Source organism: Vanacampus margaritifer, chromosome 8 (genome assembly GCF_051991255.1).
Source record: "Vanacampus margaritifer isolate UIUO_Vmar chromosome 8, RoL_Vmar_1.0, whole genome shotgun sequence".
Classification (NCBI taxonomy): Eukaryota; Metazoa; Chordata; class Actinopteri; order Syngnathiformes; family Syngnathidae; genus Vanacampus; species Vanacampus margaritifer.
In genome coordinates, this window is record NC_135439.1 from 8,409,263 (window position 1) to 8,426,273 (window position 17,011).

Here is a 17,011-nt window from a genome sequence, read left to right on the forward strand (position 1 = left end):
AGCCTTTCCTCCAGCACGTTTTCCCTGCTCACTGTTTCCACGGCGGACCCCTTTTATCTGCTGTAATCTGTTTGGGCAGAGGCTGCAAGTGGGTTTATCTTAAATAAACCCAACAAGCCATCGCTCGACCACTCGCCAATGTTAGGAGGAATAGTTACACATCCTAAAAAAATTCAATAAATCTTTAAAGCAACACGAGCTCCGGTCGATTACATCAGATTGACCCATTTGCATGCGCTCTCGTTTGAAGTATTTGAGGACAGTATTTCAGTGATATTGCCACATTGGATTTAAAATTTTAAAAAGTGTAGACTTCTAGCTTTTGTTTAACCCTTAAGTGATCTCATGGACAATGTGTGCCACTAAGTTGTGTATTTTCAAGACATTTTACCCAGGCATGATGCTAAACTGGGGCTAGAGGGTGCTATAGCCACCGTTTGATACTTCTCCAAAAAAGTTGCTTCAAGCCGTTTATTTTAAATCCCAGTGGAAAGTCAAACTAAGCAGGAAACAAAATAAGAATTATGTCTTGTGTATTTAAAACAACCACGTATCTTAAATATTAGTCAAGTCCCTTTAGCTTCATGCTAACAAGCAATGCAAAATACCATTGATGGGCTAATGAATAAAATTGGTGACAAGATGATAAGGATTTTTTTTAGGCCAATTACATGTTTTACATTCTCTTTGATTATGCAATTACTTTATGCTTTTATAAAGTACAATATAATAAAATGCCCTTAATAACAAAATTGTTTATTTTTATTGTTTTTATGGGGGGCCAGAATGGGTCAGTGTAATGTTGCGTGGTCACAAAATGAATTAAAGTCATATCTCAAGGTGCCTCTGTATTCCTCCTTGCACTGTAAATGTCTTTATGAATGGTTGTGTTTGTTACACTTAACAACAATTTCCTTAGGGCAACATGGTAAAATAATGGTTAATCAGTCTGTGGTTAATAATGGTTTCTCCCGCATTCCAAAAACATGCAGATTGGATTGATTAAAAAAAAAAAATCAAAATTGTCCAAAGGTGTGAATGTGAATAGTTTTTCTGTCTATGTGCCCTGTGATGGGATAGACTACAGCCCCCCGCAACTGTGAACAGGATAAGCGGAAATGAAAGATAGATATTAATTTTTAAAGATGTTTACAATAGTAATTGTAGAAACAGTTTGTCTTAATTCAGCATCAAACGGAAAAGCCACAAAAAAAATCAACAAGTAGTGAAAAATGTCCAATTGAAAACTCAATTTTGATACCACATTTAAACTTGCCCCCCCCCCCCCCTCCTAATTCAAAGCAAGCTGCAACATTTCACTCATTTGACTGCCATAAAAATAAAGAGTAATATTATAGTAATTATGTGTGTCTTTCACATTCAACTTCAAAAGTCTTTTCTCTTTGAAATCTACACTCGGCTACAAACACATTTCTCATCCAAACATTAAACGTGATGATTACAACTGAGAGTTGATATTTCAATCACATTTTGATTGTTTTCCTTCCTTTACAAATAGTCATTGTCCAAATACTTCAGGGTTGTATGCGACCTTTAAATACCAAATATAGTAACAGGCTTTGTGAATTGTTTCATCGTGCCAATGGTACAAATATAGCATCCTAAAATAAATCACCGTCTTGACTTTTTTCAGGAAGCTGCTATTTAGATAAGATGACATTTCAAATTGTACAATAAATGACCAAAATAGAGATTTCTCATGGTGAGGTTAGACATATAAACAATGCATTGACTCACATGTATACTACAATGCACAAAAACATACGCTATGGTTACTGAACATACTGTACATACGCACGTTTTGAAAGCAATGCCCCAAAAGGATTTCAGGGATGTACAGCAGCTTGACAAAAATAGAGAAAAAGTATGTTTTCAAACCTGCTACAGTTCAACGACATTAAATGCAAACTAGTATTTCTAGTATATTTTTAGACTACTGTATTACTATTGTTAATCTTCAAATTTTTCAAATTGTGAGGCACTCCCCGGTAGGACTTGAGGGAAGGTGCAGCAGCTTAACGAAAATAAAGAAAATGCAGATTTACATACAATACTGAGACTGTAACGTTATTATTATATTTATGTACCAAAAACAAAAGTGGTCAAAATCAACGGTCGTAGTGGAGATCCTACTATCCTGTTTATAGCTATTAAGTCAAGCGAATCAAGCCCACCTCACTGCTATGCTGCAGCTGATTTCCACAGACTGATCCCCTGGAGGGGTGGAACTGCACATTTTGTTTATTCTAAGTTTGATTAAAGGGACATATAGCGAGTAAATAAAGCCAAAGCTAAAAGAACTTCCAAAGCCTTGGAGGTTGCAAAATCGTCACACCATGTTGAGAACACCAAAAATCCAAATCTCAGCATGCCAATTAGAATGACAAAAGCTTTTTGCTGCCCCCAACCTTTGTGTTGGCGCATAGCAGCCAGTATCACGCAGTGACATGGCGCACTTTCACAGTGTGGTCCAAAACCAGATGGCCGTTAACACATAAAAAGCACAGCTGCTTACTGTAGTGCCTCTTTATAGCTCCAAAGCTAATTAGATGCAAAAAAAAAAATATATTGCATGAGTGATTAGATTGGACCATTACCAAAAACCTCGTCATAAAAATGTGAGAAAATTATACTTTGAATTAATACACTACTCAGAAAAAAAGACGATCAGGTGAAATTTCAGGATAAAGCTAAAATGCTAGGTTAGCTACAGTTGACCTACTTTTGTTCAATGTTTCAGGACTTTAGCACAACTTGCCGTTCTCTAACAAGGAGCTAAACGGCAAAATTCACAATGCATGAAGATTTTCGTCGGCTTTTATGCCTTTCTGTGACCCTTCTGGTCTCTCTTTATTTCTATTGCAACTTAGGTTCATTAGGACATTTCACCCGCAAGCTTTTTTTTTTTGCGTGAGTAGCGTATATGTATAATCTTCATTTAAAATGACCTGCTTATTTTAGACCTTGCATATGGATCTACCACTCAGCTTTGCGCCATCACTGTTTCCTCTAGAACACGTGGGCTCATTTTGAAGCTTTTTGTTGACAACTTCAAGCCTGAATTCTCTCTTTGCATAACCTGTAAGGAAAATGAAAAACCATCATCACACACAACATAAACGGTTACTAAGTAACATAGACTGTAAGTATTTATATATTTTCTGACTCACCCCTTCCAATATTCTTCTGCGGAGTTCCCCCTGGGAAAGAGGCCGCTCTTCCTCATCTGCGACAAGCAAGTTGTCCGCGTCATAGTCCACACTAAGGAGGTCAGAGAACACACCCGTCGGCACAAAGCCTGTAACAGTCGTAACTGTAATTGTACGTGCACAAAAGGTAAAAAAAAAAAAAAAAAAAGCTGAAACCTCTGGACTGCAGATTGAATAGTAATATTCTCCTGAAGCCTCTCTGGGTTTTGGCCAAAAAGAAATTTGGGCAGATCAGATGGGTTGTGGTCCTTGCCAATTTCCTGTAATTGTGAATCAAACTATAGTTATACTTAGCAAGTGCACACAGGGGAATTAGTTTTTGTGAAAAAGGGTGGAGTGTAAAACACTAACACAATAGGAAAAATACAGTACTTTCGCTTAACGGCTAATTAGATTTTTTTTTCATTCAATGGTAATGTTTTATGTCACAGGGAACACAAGTTTTTTGTCATTCGTAAAAAAATTATTACTACTTCTTGGCCATATATTGCAAAAGTCAAGTATACTATGATAGTAATAATATAGTATCGTGGCACATTTGTCTGGCTTCTGTGCAGGCTCAGTTCCCACTGAGTGACAATGTGAATGTGAGTCAAGTTATTATCCGTCTCTGCTGTGTGATTGACTGCTGATCAAGCCAAAGTATATTCTGCCTTTTGCCCAACGTCAGCTAGGATAGGCTCCCTGTGACCCTGAAAAGGATAAGCTGTATAGAAAATGGTTGGATGACAATAATATTATTATTATTATTTTATGCTTATATTTTCTTTTGATTTTTTTATTTCAACTATTAAAAAAAAATTCAACTATGTTTGCACAGAATTGTATTTTTCCCTTTTCTATACAATATATTAGTTTGGTGCTATCAGTTGTTGCTAGGCAGAGTTTCTAGGGCTTCTAACTCCCCAAAGGCTTATTAGTTACCTTGTTATCGAGGAAAGCTTGTACGGTGAGGAGCTGGTTGGTCTTTTGCTCCACCATACCCAAGTAGGGCATAATATTGTTGTCACTAATGGAGTCCTCCATGTCACACTCCATTTTAGAGACGATACTGCTCACTCCTGTGAAAGTAGAACAAGACTCCTTCCTATTCTGTATTATGTACGTGAATACTCATTGGCCATGCTATTAGGTACAGTACATGCAGGTTCACATTTATGGTATTGCTCAACGTATTTGTGTGATGATGACTGAGTGCACGCCGGACCTGTTTTAACCTCTTCTAGGACTTGGCTTAAGATGGCGGCACGATTTTCAAAATCCTCAGTTTGCAACTCGGCGTCCTTCTGCTGTGCATACACATCTCTCAGCAAAGCGCGATGGTCCTCCTCCTGTTGCAAACCTCTCACTTGAAAGTGCTCCATCTCTTCCCGGATCTACAGTATATTATACACACATTGGGTTATATGGAGAAACACACATAGTGTGGTTAGGGTGTGGTCATGTTTGAAGATAACTCACTTGTCTGATTTGATCCCGCAGAACCTCAGCTTCGTTGTTCTGCTCATTCACAAAATTGAAAAGCGCAAAGTTGCGGTCTTCAGCTGCACAGAGAAATAGCAAAATACCAATGAGACAATACACAGAAGTCGTTTTACACTTTACTACGCAATTTGGCAAAATCCACTACACAAGCTGTATCAACATTCAAATATAACCAAAGTAGTACAAACAGCTGTCGGAATAATGCAGTACATTTCTATACTAGCGCAAACAATGAAAAAAAGAAAGAAAGAAAAAACAGGAAACTAATGTATTACATTACATAAGCTTAAAAAGAACTTTAGTAATATTTAAAAATTACTAATATTTTTTGTAATATATTTATTTCAAAATAAAATCCATTTAATTTTAAACTTTAAACCGTAACATGACTGTATTTATTCTATTTTAAGTAATGTTTTCAATATTAAACAATCTATTAAAACAAATTAAATTCAAAATTGTAACAAAAAAATTACAATACAAAAAAAACTTAAATGTTAAATATTTTTTTAAAAAAATAAAAATGTATGTTATGTATAACTTTAGCCAATGAAAATAATTGTATTACATTGCAAAAATAAAAAAAGAGATATGATCTCAAAATACTGAAAAAATACAATATGAGAATTAATAAATGCAACTAATTTTAAAATATATAATAAATCAATTATTTAATTAATCATTATTTTCTTTTTTTATATTTATATTTTCCTTATATTTAATCATAACTTAATAATTAATTTAAAAACAATAACTAATTAAATTAATAACTTGTTCCATTGTTATCATACTCTATCTGTGTTGACAGACTGGAAGAATTGATGGTTCCACTACCCCCTTTTTAGTGAGATGTAGCATCCATTCAAGTCGAAGGCTCGAAACTACCAAATACGGCTGCCCTCGAAAGGGCTACTAACATGATTCCATTTAGCTCTAAATGGTGTAGTAGAAGCTGACGTCGGACATACCCTGGATGAAATTGCTGACCAGCAATTCAGGGTCGGCCTCTCCTGTCACAGACTGAATCCTCTGGAAAAACGCCTCCAAGTCATCTGGCAACTCCTCACTCGATTCTTTAGTCCCCTGCTCCTTCAAACCTGACAGTTGGTTGATGCAAAAAAAAAAAAAAAAAAGTTTGATTAGAAGACACAATGAGGGAGAGCGATAGGCAAACAAATCAGAACACAGCAATGTTCCAAATAGTGTATGTCTCTAACCAGGCTCTGTCCCGTCTTGGCCCATCTTCTCGTTGTATTTGATAGTGATAAAGTCTTTGAGGTCGCACTCATGCGAAATAACCCTCTCCAGCTCTCTCATCTCTGTGTTGTACTGGGCAAGGTCCTTCTCCCCTTTCTCTCGCATCATCGCCAACTTGGACTGGGCCTCCACCCTAAATGCACAAAATATGACCACGTCTGTCACACCATGCACGTTTGTTATGGGTAGTTACAAATAAGGGTTGAGTTGGTGTCAACTTTTATTTTTGTCCTTCACAGGCAGTGGCCATTTTGCCGCTTGTTGTCGGCTGAAAATTAAATCAGAGTTGTTCAGGGCTCAGGTAACAACCAATCACGGCACACATGTTTTCTGAAGCTGAGAAAAGCTTACAGATTCCGCCCCCCCCCCCCTTTTTTAAGAAAGTTGGTGTGGCTTGTGTTGAGGAATAAAATTATTTGTCCTCTTTGCGTGTTCCAAAATTTGAAGACAGATTTAATGTAAGAAAGAACACCTTTGCAAAAATGATTTTTTAATCAACAGAGATCTCTGGACACTCAAACAGCCTCTAATTCTTCACTTAAACAGGTGGGATTCAGAGCGTCGAAATGTGTCTCTTCCGCGTGTACAATGGCTTCTTATAGTTAAAAGACCTCCTCTCTTATTTGTAGACAAAACATATCTCTGGGTACTTTTCCATGAGCAGATGGCGAAAACAAAGTCAGGAGTGCGTGTTCGAAACAGATTCTGTTCTCAAGGACCAAATGTGTTTTCGCACAAAACGCTGAGAAGGAACTTTTTTAGACTAAATAGTATGTCCCATCTTAAGGTCAGATTATACCGAAATCAACACCATCTGCTCTGCACAGGACACAAAATATCTCGACAAGGTTAACATAAAGAATTAAAATGTTAATAATGTGTAACAATGGTTAATATATGAAATGAAGAATTAAAAATGTTATAATATCTATCACTTGCCAGGCTAGCATATTTCACCTGACGCCAGCAAAATGTTTCTGATGGGTGGATATTATAATGACACAAATGTTAAAAATCAGTTCTTAAATTTGAACATTTGTCCAAACTCTAAATTATAACAGTTTTTTTGCATAGCCTATAGGCATACTTTATCTATCAAAGAGCATATACTGTATTTTAAATTTTGTACCTTGCATCGTGGGCTGCAGTCGACAAACTGATTGCTTCACCAATCTTCTTCCTGACATCTTGGAGCTCCTACAGAAAGCAACCAATCACAAACAAGAGCCAATGAATATGGTGTTTTATTTAACACTGGTGTTGCTAGGATGCCACAGGCCTAGGAAATATGCTGAGATGCTCACCTGGACCAGCCTGTCATGTAGCCGTTGGAAACGAACGCGCTCAATATGAAGGGTCTGCAGCTCCTCTCGGAGGCGGCTGTTCTTGGTCAGCTGTTCATTGAATCGGGTTAAGGCCTGGGGCGACACATCCGGGTCAGTACTTTTTATGCTAACATGTGAAGCTAGAAAGCAAAAGATGAGATTTGATATTCACTCCTTGTAGTTTGTTCTCCAGTGTGAGTATGGCCTCCTGATTCCGCCTGTGGGCAGACCTTTGGGTGTCACTTGTGCTGGCGTTCCCTTTCCTTAGCTCTTTCAGCTTCAGCTCCATGTTTGAGATCTGCCCACATGACACACAAAAACACACATACCTTACAATCTCACATAAGGGAGACAATTTATGCATTTTTTAAAACCACAATTTAAAAATAGTTATTAGGTGTAAAATAGTAGACCATGCATTGTTTGAAAATGACTCTGGATCTAAGCCCAGTCTAGCTTAGTAGTAGGCGTAGAAACTCTATGTGTGTGCGTGCATGGGGGGAGGATAGTTTTTGAAAATTTGCTGCACAGCTATACCACAATCAATCAAAATTATATAGGCAGCTCGCAAAAATTTAACGTGAGGAGTAAGTACTCAGAAACCCAATCATTTGTATACAAGATTTTTCCCCCCAAATATGTCCCATTTAAGGCGATGCCCAAACTACAGATCACTCACCTCTTTTTGCAGCTCTCTTTGATGTTGTGTTTCCTTCTCCAGGTCCTCCTCCAGGTGATCTTTCTGCTCCAGCAGCACTTGAAGGCTCTCTGCATCCTTTTTGTCCTTCTTTTGACGGGACAAGCTCTTACAAGCCCCAATTTTATGTTGAAGCTCCTCCTGCTCGGCACGCAGCTTCTCAATCTCCTTTCTTTGATCAGAAACACAAATAGTAATTTGGATTTGGGAAAACTACAACAATGAAAAACACTGGTGAAGCTTTCTCCTCACTGTTGCTTGCACATTTTTTGCCGGGCCTGAATGCTGTAGGCCTGCCGGTCTGCATCCATGATCCGGTACTGTCTCAGCAGCTTGGCTTTCTCTAATTCTGTTGAAAATGACACAATAGAGTCTGCACACATATTCAAAGTGTATCTTGTCATGATAAACATATTAACACTCACCAGTCCCTTTTTAAGTGTAGCTCCACTATCCAGTGAGCTCTAATACATGAGTTGTGTCAAAATGCATATTCAAAAAATTAAAAAAATTAAAGAATGACATTTTTTAAACAGCTCTTGTATTAGAGCTCATTGTGCAAGGGGCTGTGACCTGAGAAATGCTCATTTTCTTTTTATATTCAGATTATTGTTTTACCTGTACCATCAGCAGGATCTACTTCACTACTGTCTGAAAGGGCACTTCTGGTTGCTCTTGCCCTGGACATGTTTACAGCACTCTACAGGACATAAAGGATTGAAAACATTTACTCATTCTATTAAAACCCAGTCAGTGGCGTCGCCGTCTTAAATTGTCGTATACCTCTACGTATTTGAATTGACCGGGTGTTTATGTTGAATGCATGACGTTAACATTACCCATGTAAAATAAATATGGCGACTAAATACTAATTACTGTAGGTAGGTATACAACACTCGGTTAAAAGTTATGTTAACTATAATGGTTTCGTTTGATAATCGAATAGAATAGAAAGTAATCTTACCCGATTAAAAAAAGTGATAAACCAGAGCCTGCTCTCGGTAGAATTTGCCTTGAGTAGAGCAGAAACCTGAGTTGTTAGCAACTGTCACTAAGTCACGAGAAACTTCATTTCCCGGCATGCTCCGCGATAGCATCGAGCGACGAAGTGGTAGGTAAGCTTTTGAAATAAAATCTCGACTTTTTTTTTTTTTACTTAGGTGTTTGTCACTTTTGACTTAGTTGCAAAGCCAAGATGTATTTGATATATCTTTTAAACAATGGTAGAAAAAAACATTAACATTCTCATTTCTCAACCAGACTAAACGAGGTTTTATTCGTGCCAAATCCACCTAGCATACATGTAATGGATATTCGTGGAGTGTACAAAAGTAGTAGACTACATAGGAAATTGATAAAGCAGTATAGTCCGTACAAGTTTCGTTAAGTTACAAAATGTGTCAAAACAACACGGACTATATCGGCAAGAACAGCCATAGACACAATATATGATAGTAGTAATAGTTTGCCTAATACAATTTACCACATATAAATACTTTTTATTATACATGTGGAATACAGTACAGTGTTGTTAATGGGCTTGCTGAGGCTGTGGGTCCTCATTAGTTGGCATTACACCTTCCAAAAAGGTGCAAAAGTACTCCAAGGTGTTGAGCTCAGGTTTCCTCAACAGTAGGTGACATTTTGGGAAATAGTAAGCTGCCACTAGTCCGAAGTTGCTAACCATATTGACGGAAATCAGAATAGTATACCCTTTCTTTTCATTCAGACCCATGTAGATGGGAATAAAGGTAACCCAAATCATGCAGTAGATTAATGTGGAAAAGGTGATGTCCCGGGCAAGGTAGTACTGATGCGGAGGTTTTGTTGCCATGAAGGTGCACATGAATGACATAAGGGCCATTAAGACGTTGAGGCCTTGCATCAAGGCCAGTCCGACAATCGGAATCACCGGACATGACAAGAAGGCCCTGAGGAAATTTATTTCCATATGGGCCACGTGCTCCGACAACGAGGGCCCTTCTTTGATAAACCAGCCGCAGAAACCGGCCTGCACGGCACAGCAGAAGATCAAAAACAGCCAGCAAGCGGGACCTCGAAGTGTCTGTAGGTGAGAGGCGGCCTTGTCCTGGAACTCTGTTATTGTGAATATCTGCATTGGAAGACAAGCAAAAAAATGTTTTTAAAAATCAGTTCCATTACATTTAATATACTTTTACAATGATGGATAATGGATGTTTAATGTTGGAGTTTCCACTGTAAAATGTAACCTATTGTCATTTCTCACCTGCAGGGAAATGGCTGTGATAACAGAGAGGGCAATAGTTTGTAAAATGGAGATGAGGGGCATCTGAAGGTGACACACCGCGTCCCCTGGCTGCCCTAGGAAGAGCGCCAGGCTTAGGCAGGCTCCCATTAGGCTGAAAAGCACCACAAAAGTCAAGGGCCCACCGGAGGCCGCCACCATGGGGGTCCGCCAGTGCCGCAGCAGCACGCCAGCCACAACGACCTGACACAGCAGCAGCAGTGCCCCGCCCAGTGCCAAATGGAGTGCAGGAGGTTTGTCCCAGGACAAAACGTCAAAGGTAGGTTCAGTGCAGTTTATGCTCAGAGTCTGTGACCACTGGCCCCTAGGACATGGCGTGCACTGGATGTCCTCTAGTTGAAATGCACAACAAGGAAAGCCTCAGATATTGTTGGAAACAAATTCCTTGACATGTCAACATGAGTAACGATTATGCTTTTTTTTTTTCCTCAAATGTGGACAGTAAGCCTATATAGTGTATTATTCCTCACAAATAGTGAAAGAAAGCAATTGACCTTGAACTTTTAAATTAAATTAAATTGTCCATTTGCATAATACACTCTGTATTGGCCCGCACATACTTTCAAGCATCTTGGACATTTAAACCCTTTTTTACAATACTTTGTTGAATCCAAATTTAGAGTTTCACATCTTTAGTGTAGTATTTGACCTATTTTAAAACATGGGATCTTAGAATCATGAAGTGAGAATCATTTATCATGTTATCGTCATTAAGAAAATTACTAGAGTTGTATTTTAGCTTATTTCTTTCGAATAAATATTTAAGAGACACAAACGTTACCTTTATTGGCCTGATAAGTGCCTGGCAGACAGTCAATGCAATCAAAACAGCACGAATGAAAGCCTTTGACTCTGCGGACCTGGCCGTTCCCACATGCCGCTGAACAGGTCGACTGAGGGATCTGCAAAAGTAAATGTGTATTTTTTATTTTATCCATTAAAAAAAAAAGTATTTTACTACTCAGGACTGAATTTATGCAGATCTTGAAGGAGACATTTTATGACCATTTTACTTGGGTCTCTGCAGTGTGAAATTAAACAAATAAGTAAATCTATAGTCCTCTGTCTGGTTCTAAAAATATGTTTGTAAGCAAGCTGTTCTTTTTTTGACTTGTCCCAGATTGTGCCATAATGTGACATTTACATAATACCGGCTCCACACCAAGTTGACCTGACAACTCGGCTGGGTGAAAATCCACTATTTTTCAAGCAATGGCCAGATTAGATTTTGAAAAAACATTTGTGTTTTGCATTTTGTCCACTGCCTGCGTCACATATGCTGTTCATGGTGTTAGATATTATAACATTTTTAATACTTCATTTTATTTTATTAACCATTATTAACATTCCAATTCTTCATATTAACCTTGTCGAAATGTTTTGTGTCCTGAGCAGAGCAGATGATGTTGATCTCGTATGGTCTGACCTTAGGCTGGTACACATTGATTGGTCCAAAATTCCTTGTTTTATTTTGTACACGCACATTTCGGTCTTGAAAACAAAATTTGCTTTGAAATAACACACACACACACACTCTTTACTTTCTTCATCAGTCACGGCCACCGTAAATTTGATTCAACTTGTTTGTGAGATTTTGTTATGGGGAAAAATAGAACCTTCAACTATATAACATATTCAGTCCCGAACACACACCCAAATCTGACCTTGTTTACGCCATCTGCTCTGGAAAAGTACTCAGAGATATGTTTTGTCTACAAATAAACGAGAGGAGGTCCTTAAACAATAAAAGCCGTCCGCCACCCGGAAGAGACACATTTGACGCTCTGAATCCCACGATGTTTAAGTGATGATAGAGGCTGTTATCTGTCCAGAGATCTCTGATTGATTAAAAATCATTTTTGCAAAGGTGTATTTCTCTTACATTAAATCTATCTTCATTTTTGGAACACGCAAAGAGGACAAAATTCTAAATTCCACTTTCAATGGATCCACCCATTAATTAATATTGGTGACTTGGTGTTTAAGTGCTGCCTCCACCAATGAAAATACAAATGGTTGAAATTAAAAAAAAAAAATGCACAATATATCCCCTTCAAGTGTTTCTTTTGAATTACCTTTGAGTTTTCAGTGTGCCATTTGAGAAGAGACTTGTTGATAGACAGCTCTTCATCAAAACTTCCAACAACTACAAAATCCAGATGTGAGTCGGTCCAAATCCACTCGATCACGCCGTAACCCATGTTGGGGTTTCCGCTACTGTCATACACTAAATGTTTGCCATTAATATCAAAAGACGTGTTCTGTAACACTCGTAACAACTGCAAAAGCGGAAAAAAACAAACAAACAAATGCAAAGACATTAATTTGTGAGTAACAAAACCAGAATGGCCTCTAGTTAATGTAGGTTCACCTTCCAAGGAAGAATTCTGGTCTCAGCATCCCATTTGCAGGTGGTCGAATTGCAGCCCAACATTTTGTGCAATGACTGTGCAATACTGTAGATGGCGGCATACACACTATAAGACGCTCTCTTCACTGCAGCATTCATGACTAAGCTCATGTTTGCAGGTGATAAGTTCCAACATTTTGGACAGGGATCGTTGAGCTTTGGTGCGTCATAGGACGTCTTCTCCTCGCTCATTTTTGTAAAGAGCGCTTCCGTGTAGGCTGGTAGAAGATCCAAGGTCTGCGTTTTGTAGGTGAAGCCGATGATCGTGCCGATGGTTTGCATATCAGGGATGGATGTCAGGCGATTGTGAACCACCCAACTTGCGCTGGCGATCCACACGCCCTTTATTTTCCTCTTGATAACCTGTGAATAATGGCTATGAAATGAAAATCTCTTTCTTTCTTTCTAGCTTAAATACGGTATTTTGGTTAATATTGCGTTAGTGGAATATGAGCTAAGCAGCAAGATCCAGCCGTTTTTATCAATATCAGAAGGCGGCCATTTTGCCACTTGCCGTCGAGTGAAAATGACATCACAGTTGCTCAGGTCTCACTTAACAACCAATGGCAGCTTAGCTTGAGAAACCAGGTGAGCTGTGATTGGTCGAGGCCTGAGCAACTGTGATGTCGTCTTCAGTCGACAGCAAGTGGCAAAATGGCCGCCCCCTGAGATAGATAAAAATGGCTTGTTTTTTCTGCACAACTCAAATTCCACAAATGTAATATTAATCAGAAAGTCATCTTTAGACTAATGAGGTCACAGATAACATATTATTGTCAAGAAATGTTTAACGTTCACTTCCCCTTTAAGCGCCCAACTAATTAATGAATTTGTATTTAATAATTTAATTGCCTTTATATTTATAGAATTTTGACATAAAGAACCTTCCACATATGGCAGCATCCCTCAATTTTTTTTAAAATTACTATAGATATGAAAAATGTACTTCATTTTTTTGTAAGGAATTGATGATACGTCCACATGCGTTTGAATATACATATGAAGGGGGCAATATTGTAAAGTAACGTATGGAATATGCACACTAGCATACATTGGAGTGACTGTTTTGCCATTAAGACACATGCATGAAGAAAAAAGCAGATTTTGAAAAATGATTTGTAGTTTATCATTATGATTTGCATGATCATGAGTCGTCACTTGCCTCTTTAAAAAAGACCTCAGCTGGGTCTGGAAGAGAAAAGACCAACACCACTTTGACTTTGGTGGCCTGGATGTTGTCGACAATATTTTTGACCGCTTCTACAGGGTCAGTGTAGACTGGAATCATGCCCTGGTAGGCCACACATGCCGACATGGTCTCGGCTTTTTTGGTGAACTCTTGCGCGCCTTGTTGGCCGTATTCCTCATCGCTTCCCACCACCGCCACCCAGTTCCATGCAAACTCCTTCAGCAGAAGCGCTATGGCGTTAACCTGCCATGTGTCACTGGGCACCGTGCGGAAGAACGACGGGTAGACACGCTTGTCGCTGAATTTGTCGCTGGTGGCACCAAAGCTGATCTGAAGTGGGAACAGTCATATGAAGGCACTTTTAGTGTAAATCAACTTGATCTGAGCTGGAAGTCTATATCACAATAAAAAAAATAGGGGTGTCAAAATTTGTGTGTTAATTTTGAGTTAATTTAAAATTCCTTTAATGGCACTAATTTTTTAAACGTGTGATTAATGACCGCCCCCTTACTTGGAAAGCCTTAACCGGGGAAATTCCAGTCGCAATGCAACAGACACGTCCGTGTCAAAATTTAGCAGTAATAAATTGAATAATAATTCATATATTTGTGGCGACTGGGGTCAAGTTGTATTTTACAATTATAAAAAATTGCAGAAATTCACAAATTACTTCATTTGAAAGATTAGAGAGCTTTTAATATGAAAAGAAAAATGCACTGAGCTGTCACCAATGTATTACAAATGCAATTATGCCATCTAGTGGCAGATATTGACCTCAACACAAATCAATCTCACACTTGTTTTTTACCGTACAGTAAGTACATCTTTTTAATTTAAACTAAATTTTATGAATTATTATGAAATTACTGCAACAGTGACTAAAAGATGCAGCCATATTTCTAATTAGTTTAAAAAAAATCCACTTTTATGTTAAAAAGACTGAAGTTTAGAGAGAGAATTTTTTTTACATTTTATTGTACATTTAGAGGATATAAAATTTGCGGTTAATCGTGAGTTAACTATTGAAACCATCTGATTAATTACGATTAAAAATTGTAATCGCCTGTCACCTCTAATATAAAAAAAAAGCTATTGTGTTGATATAAGCACACATACTGTACATGCTCTCTTTAAATTGATTTATTTTTTTGTCGTTTCAATTTCCAGGGTTTGTTGTTAGTCAAAACTCACCACTCATTTTCATCCAATGCACTGATCAAAAGACTTTGCTAAAAATTTAAAAATCAAATAAAAAGGAGAAGGTCTATTAGGAACCAAACCTGCGGCATCAGAAAGAATCCCAGAACTTTTCCAATGACCGACACCATTTCAGAGTTGAAGGGCCCGATCACGGCTACCACGCTTGTCTCGTAATCAGTGTAGTTGCACTCCACAGATAGATGCCCGCTGTTTTTTGCAGTCAGGTAAGAGATAGTGGGCCTTACAACAACGGCGGTTTGTTTGCACGTGTCATGGATTGTATAACCCAGCTTGATGCCAGGGAGCAGCGCTTGGTTGGCGTTGACGTCATCCACCGCATATTTCATCACCACTGCAAGTCCAAGTTCGAGCTCATTTAAACTGGGAAGAAAGGTGAATAAAAAGCCTCGTTATCGGAGGTTATTTAAATGTCCACACTCAGCATCAAAAATTGCTGCCTTCCCAAAACAAATGCAAAAGTATTGTGATTTTGTACTTTAATTTAGTCAATCTTTTAGAGCCACTTCAGCCTGAAATGTAGGATTATGCAGAATATATTTGAAACTAATGAAAATGCCCCTTTGATCCCACAATTAACATAACACAATGAGAATGATTATTTTCCCCATTTGTCCACCAGATGTCGCTACATTTTCCCTTTTTCACAACATGCGGCTCAATTTCACCTGTTAGTTGAAGTTTTATTTCGAACATGCAGTTATAAAAAACAAAAAAATAATAACACAGAACAGAACATCATATTCCAAGCGAAAACATGAACTGCTAGTCTGAAAAGGAGTAGTTTATTCAGGGATCGATGCCTTCCTACTGAAATGGTAAGCATTGATGGATCGAAGTTTCCATGCAAAAAGAAAGTGACTGACATCTTAAGAGTTTTCTCTTAGAGGTCCACACTGTGCTATCAATGAATTATATAAGAAACAGTTTAAATTGGTCATATATGATTAATATTTGTATATTTCAGGTTGACTCTGCAACTATAGGTCCGTTGGCATAGGCTCAAGATAAAGATAAACAGTATAGAATGTGGAAATTCTGTTGGAGATAAAAAAAAATCCTTTCAAAAATGAATATTTAGTGTCAGACTATTCATTCAATACAGCCAAAATGCCTTTAAGATAAAAACAAAACAAAAAACAAAAAACATCCTCAAGTAGCAATCATAAGAGGTGGCATGTATTATGGCAGCCGTACCCCAGCATACCTTTCACAGCTGATGTCATTCGGCTCGGTCCTCTGGCTAAGGTTGCTGGTCAACTGGTTGATGGCAAAGAGACCACCCAGCATAATATCTCCAGATAAATTGAAGAGGCTGGTGGAAATGTTCTGAAACCATGCCGGTGAAGTCACACAACATGCCAGCCTCAACATCCAGCACAGAACCAGCACATTCAAACATACAGCCATGTTTATTATAAGCCGTGTAGAATGAGGTTGCAGGGATGAGCTCAGCACTTGCAGGTGTACCATGAAAGCCTTTTGGCATGCAAACTCACCTGTAAGATGAGCGTATTGCCCCCTCCCGTCCCTGTTCAACAGAAAGTATTAGGGGGGAGGTGGTAAGGTGGTCGTCTTGCTTGCCCTGTCAAATTTTCTTTTACAAGCTGCCGTACGTACAGTTGCAGTGGTACCTCGATTTTCAAATGACCTAACTTACAAGTTTTTTGACATGTTAGCCGCCGCGCCAAAGTTTGAGAAACGAGGGCTATACGCGCTTCAAGAAGTTGATTGTCACTCCCAGTTGAAGTCTACTGTCAAACTAAACAGAAAGCAATGAGAATATGTTGTGTATTTCGCTAGCTTAATGCTAAGAGAAAGCAAAATGTCATAGACGGGCTAAAAATAGTATCAATGCTGTGGCATGTTAACCCTTTAAGCAACGGATATTTGAACGCAACCAGTTCAACAAA

At 38.4% G+C, this 17,011-nt stretch overlaps 2 protein-coding genes across 3 annotated transcripts; both read right to left on the minus strand.

Moving 5' to 3' along the window:
• Window positions 1-1,325: 1,325 nt before the first annotated feature.
• odad1 (outer dynein arm docking complex subunit 1) lies at window positions 1,326-9,084 on the minus strand. Of its 2 annotated transcripts, none has more exons than XM_077573504.1 (15): window positions 8,959-9,084; window positions 8,613-8,694; window positions 8,259-8,343; window positions 7,977-8,166; window positions 7,470-7,595; window positions 7,277-7,390; window positions 7,102-7,169; window positions 5,933-6,105; window positions 5,684-5,812; window positions 4,692-4,774; window positions 4,438-4,606; window positions 4,155-4,291; window positions 3,387-3,490; window positions 3,192-3,282; window positions 1,326-3,100 (listed from the first exon to the last, which is right to left on the minus strand). In XM_077573504.1, exons 2-15 carry the CDS (start codon window positions 8,680-8,682, stop codon window positions 3,005-3,007), a joined length of 1,635 nt encoding a protein of 544 aa, XP_077429630.1. In that variant the 5' UTR covers window positions 8,683-8,694; window positions 8,959-9,084; the 3' UTR covers window positions 1,326-3,004. The 2 variants fall into 2 exon arrangements, with proteins under 2 accessions (XP_077429630.1, XP_077429629.1); XM_077573503.1 differs by having other exon boundaries at window positions 8,247-8,343.
• A 307-nt stretch (window positions 9,085-9,391) lies between these two features.
• tas1r3 (taste receptor, type 1, member 3) lies at window positions 9,392-16,508 on the minus strand. The gene is made up of 8 exons (XM_077573502.1): window positions 16,306-16,508; window positions 15,161-15,461; window positions 13,854-14,210; window positions 12,653-13,054; window positions 12,357-12,560; window positions 11,063-11,183; window positions 10,243-10,613; window positions 9,392-10,107 (listed from the first exon to the last, which is right to left on the minus strand). The coding sequence occupies exons 1-8, from the start codon at window positions 16,506-16,508 to the stop codon at window positions 9,526-9,528; spliced, it is 2,541 nt and encodes an 846-aa protein (XP_077429628.1). The 3' UTR covers window positions 9,392-9,525.
• Between the last annotated feature and the right edge of the window lie 503 nt (window positions 16,509-17,011).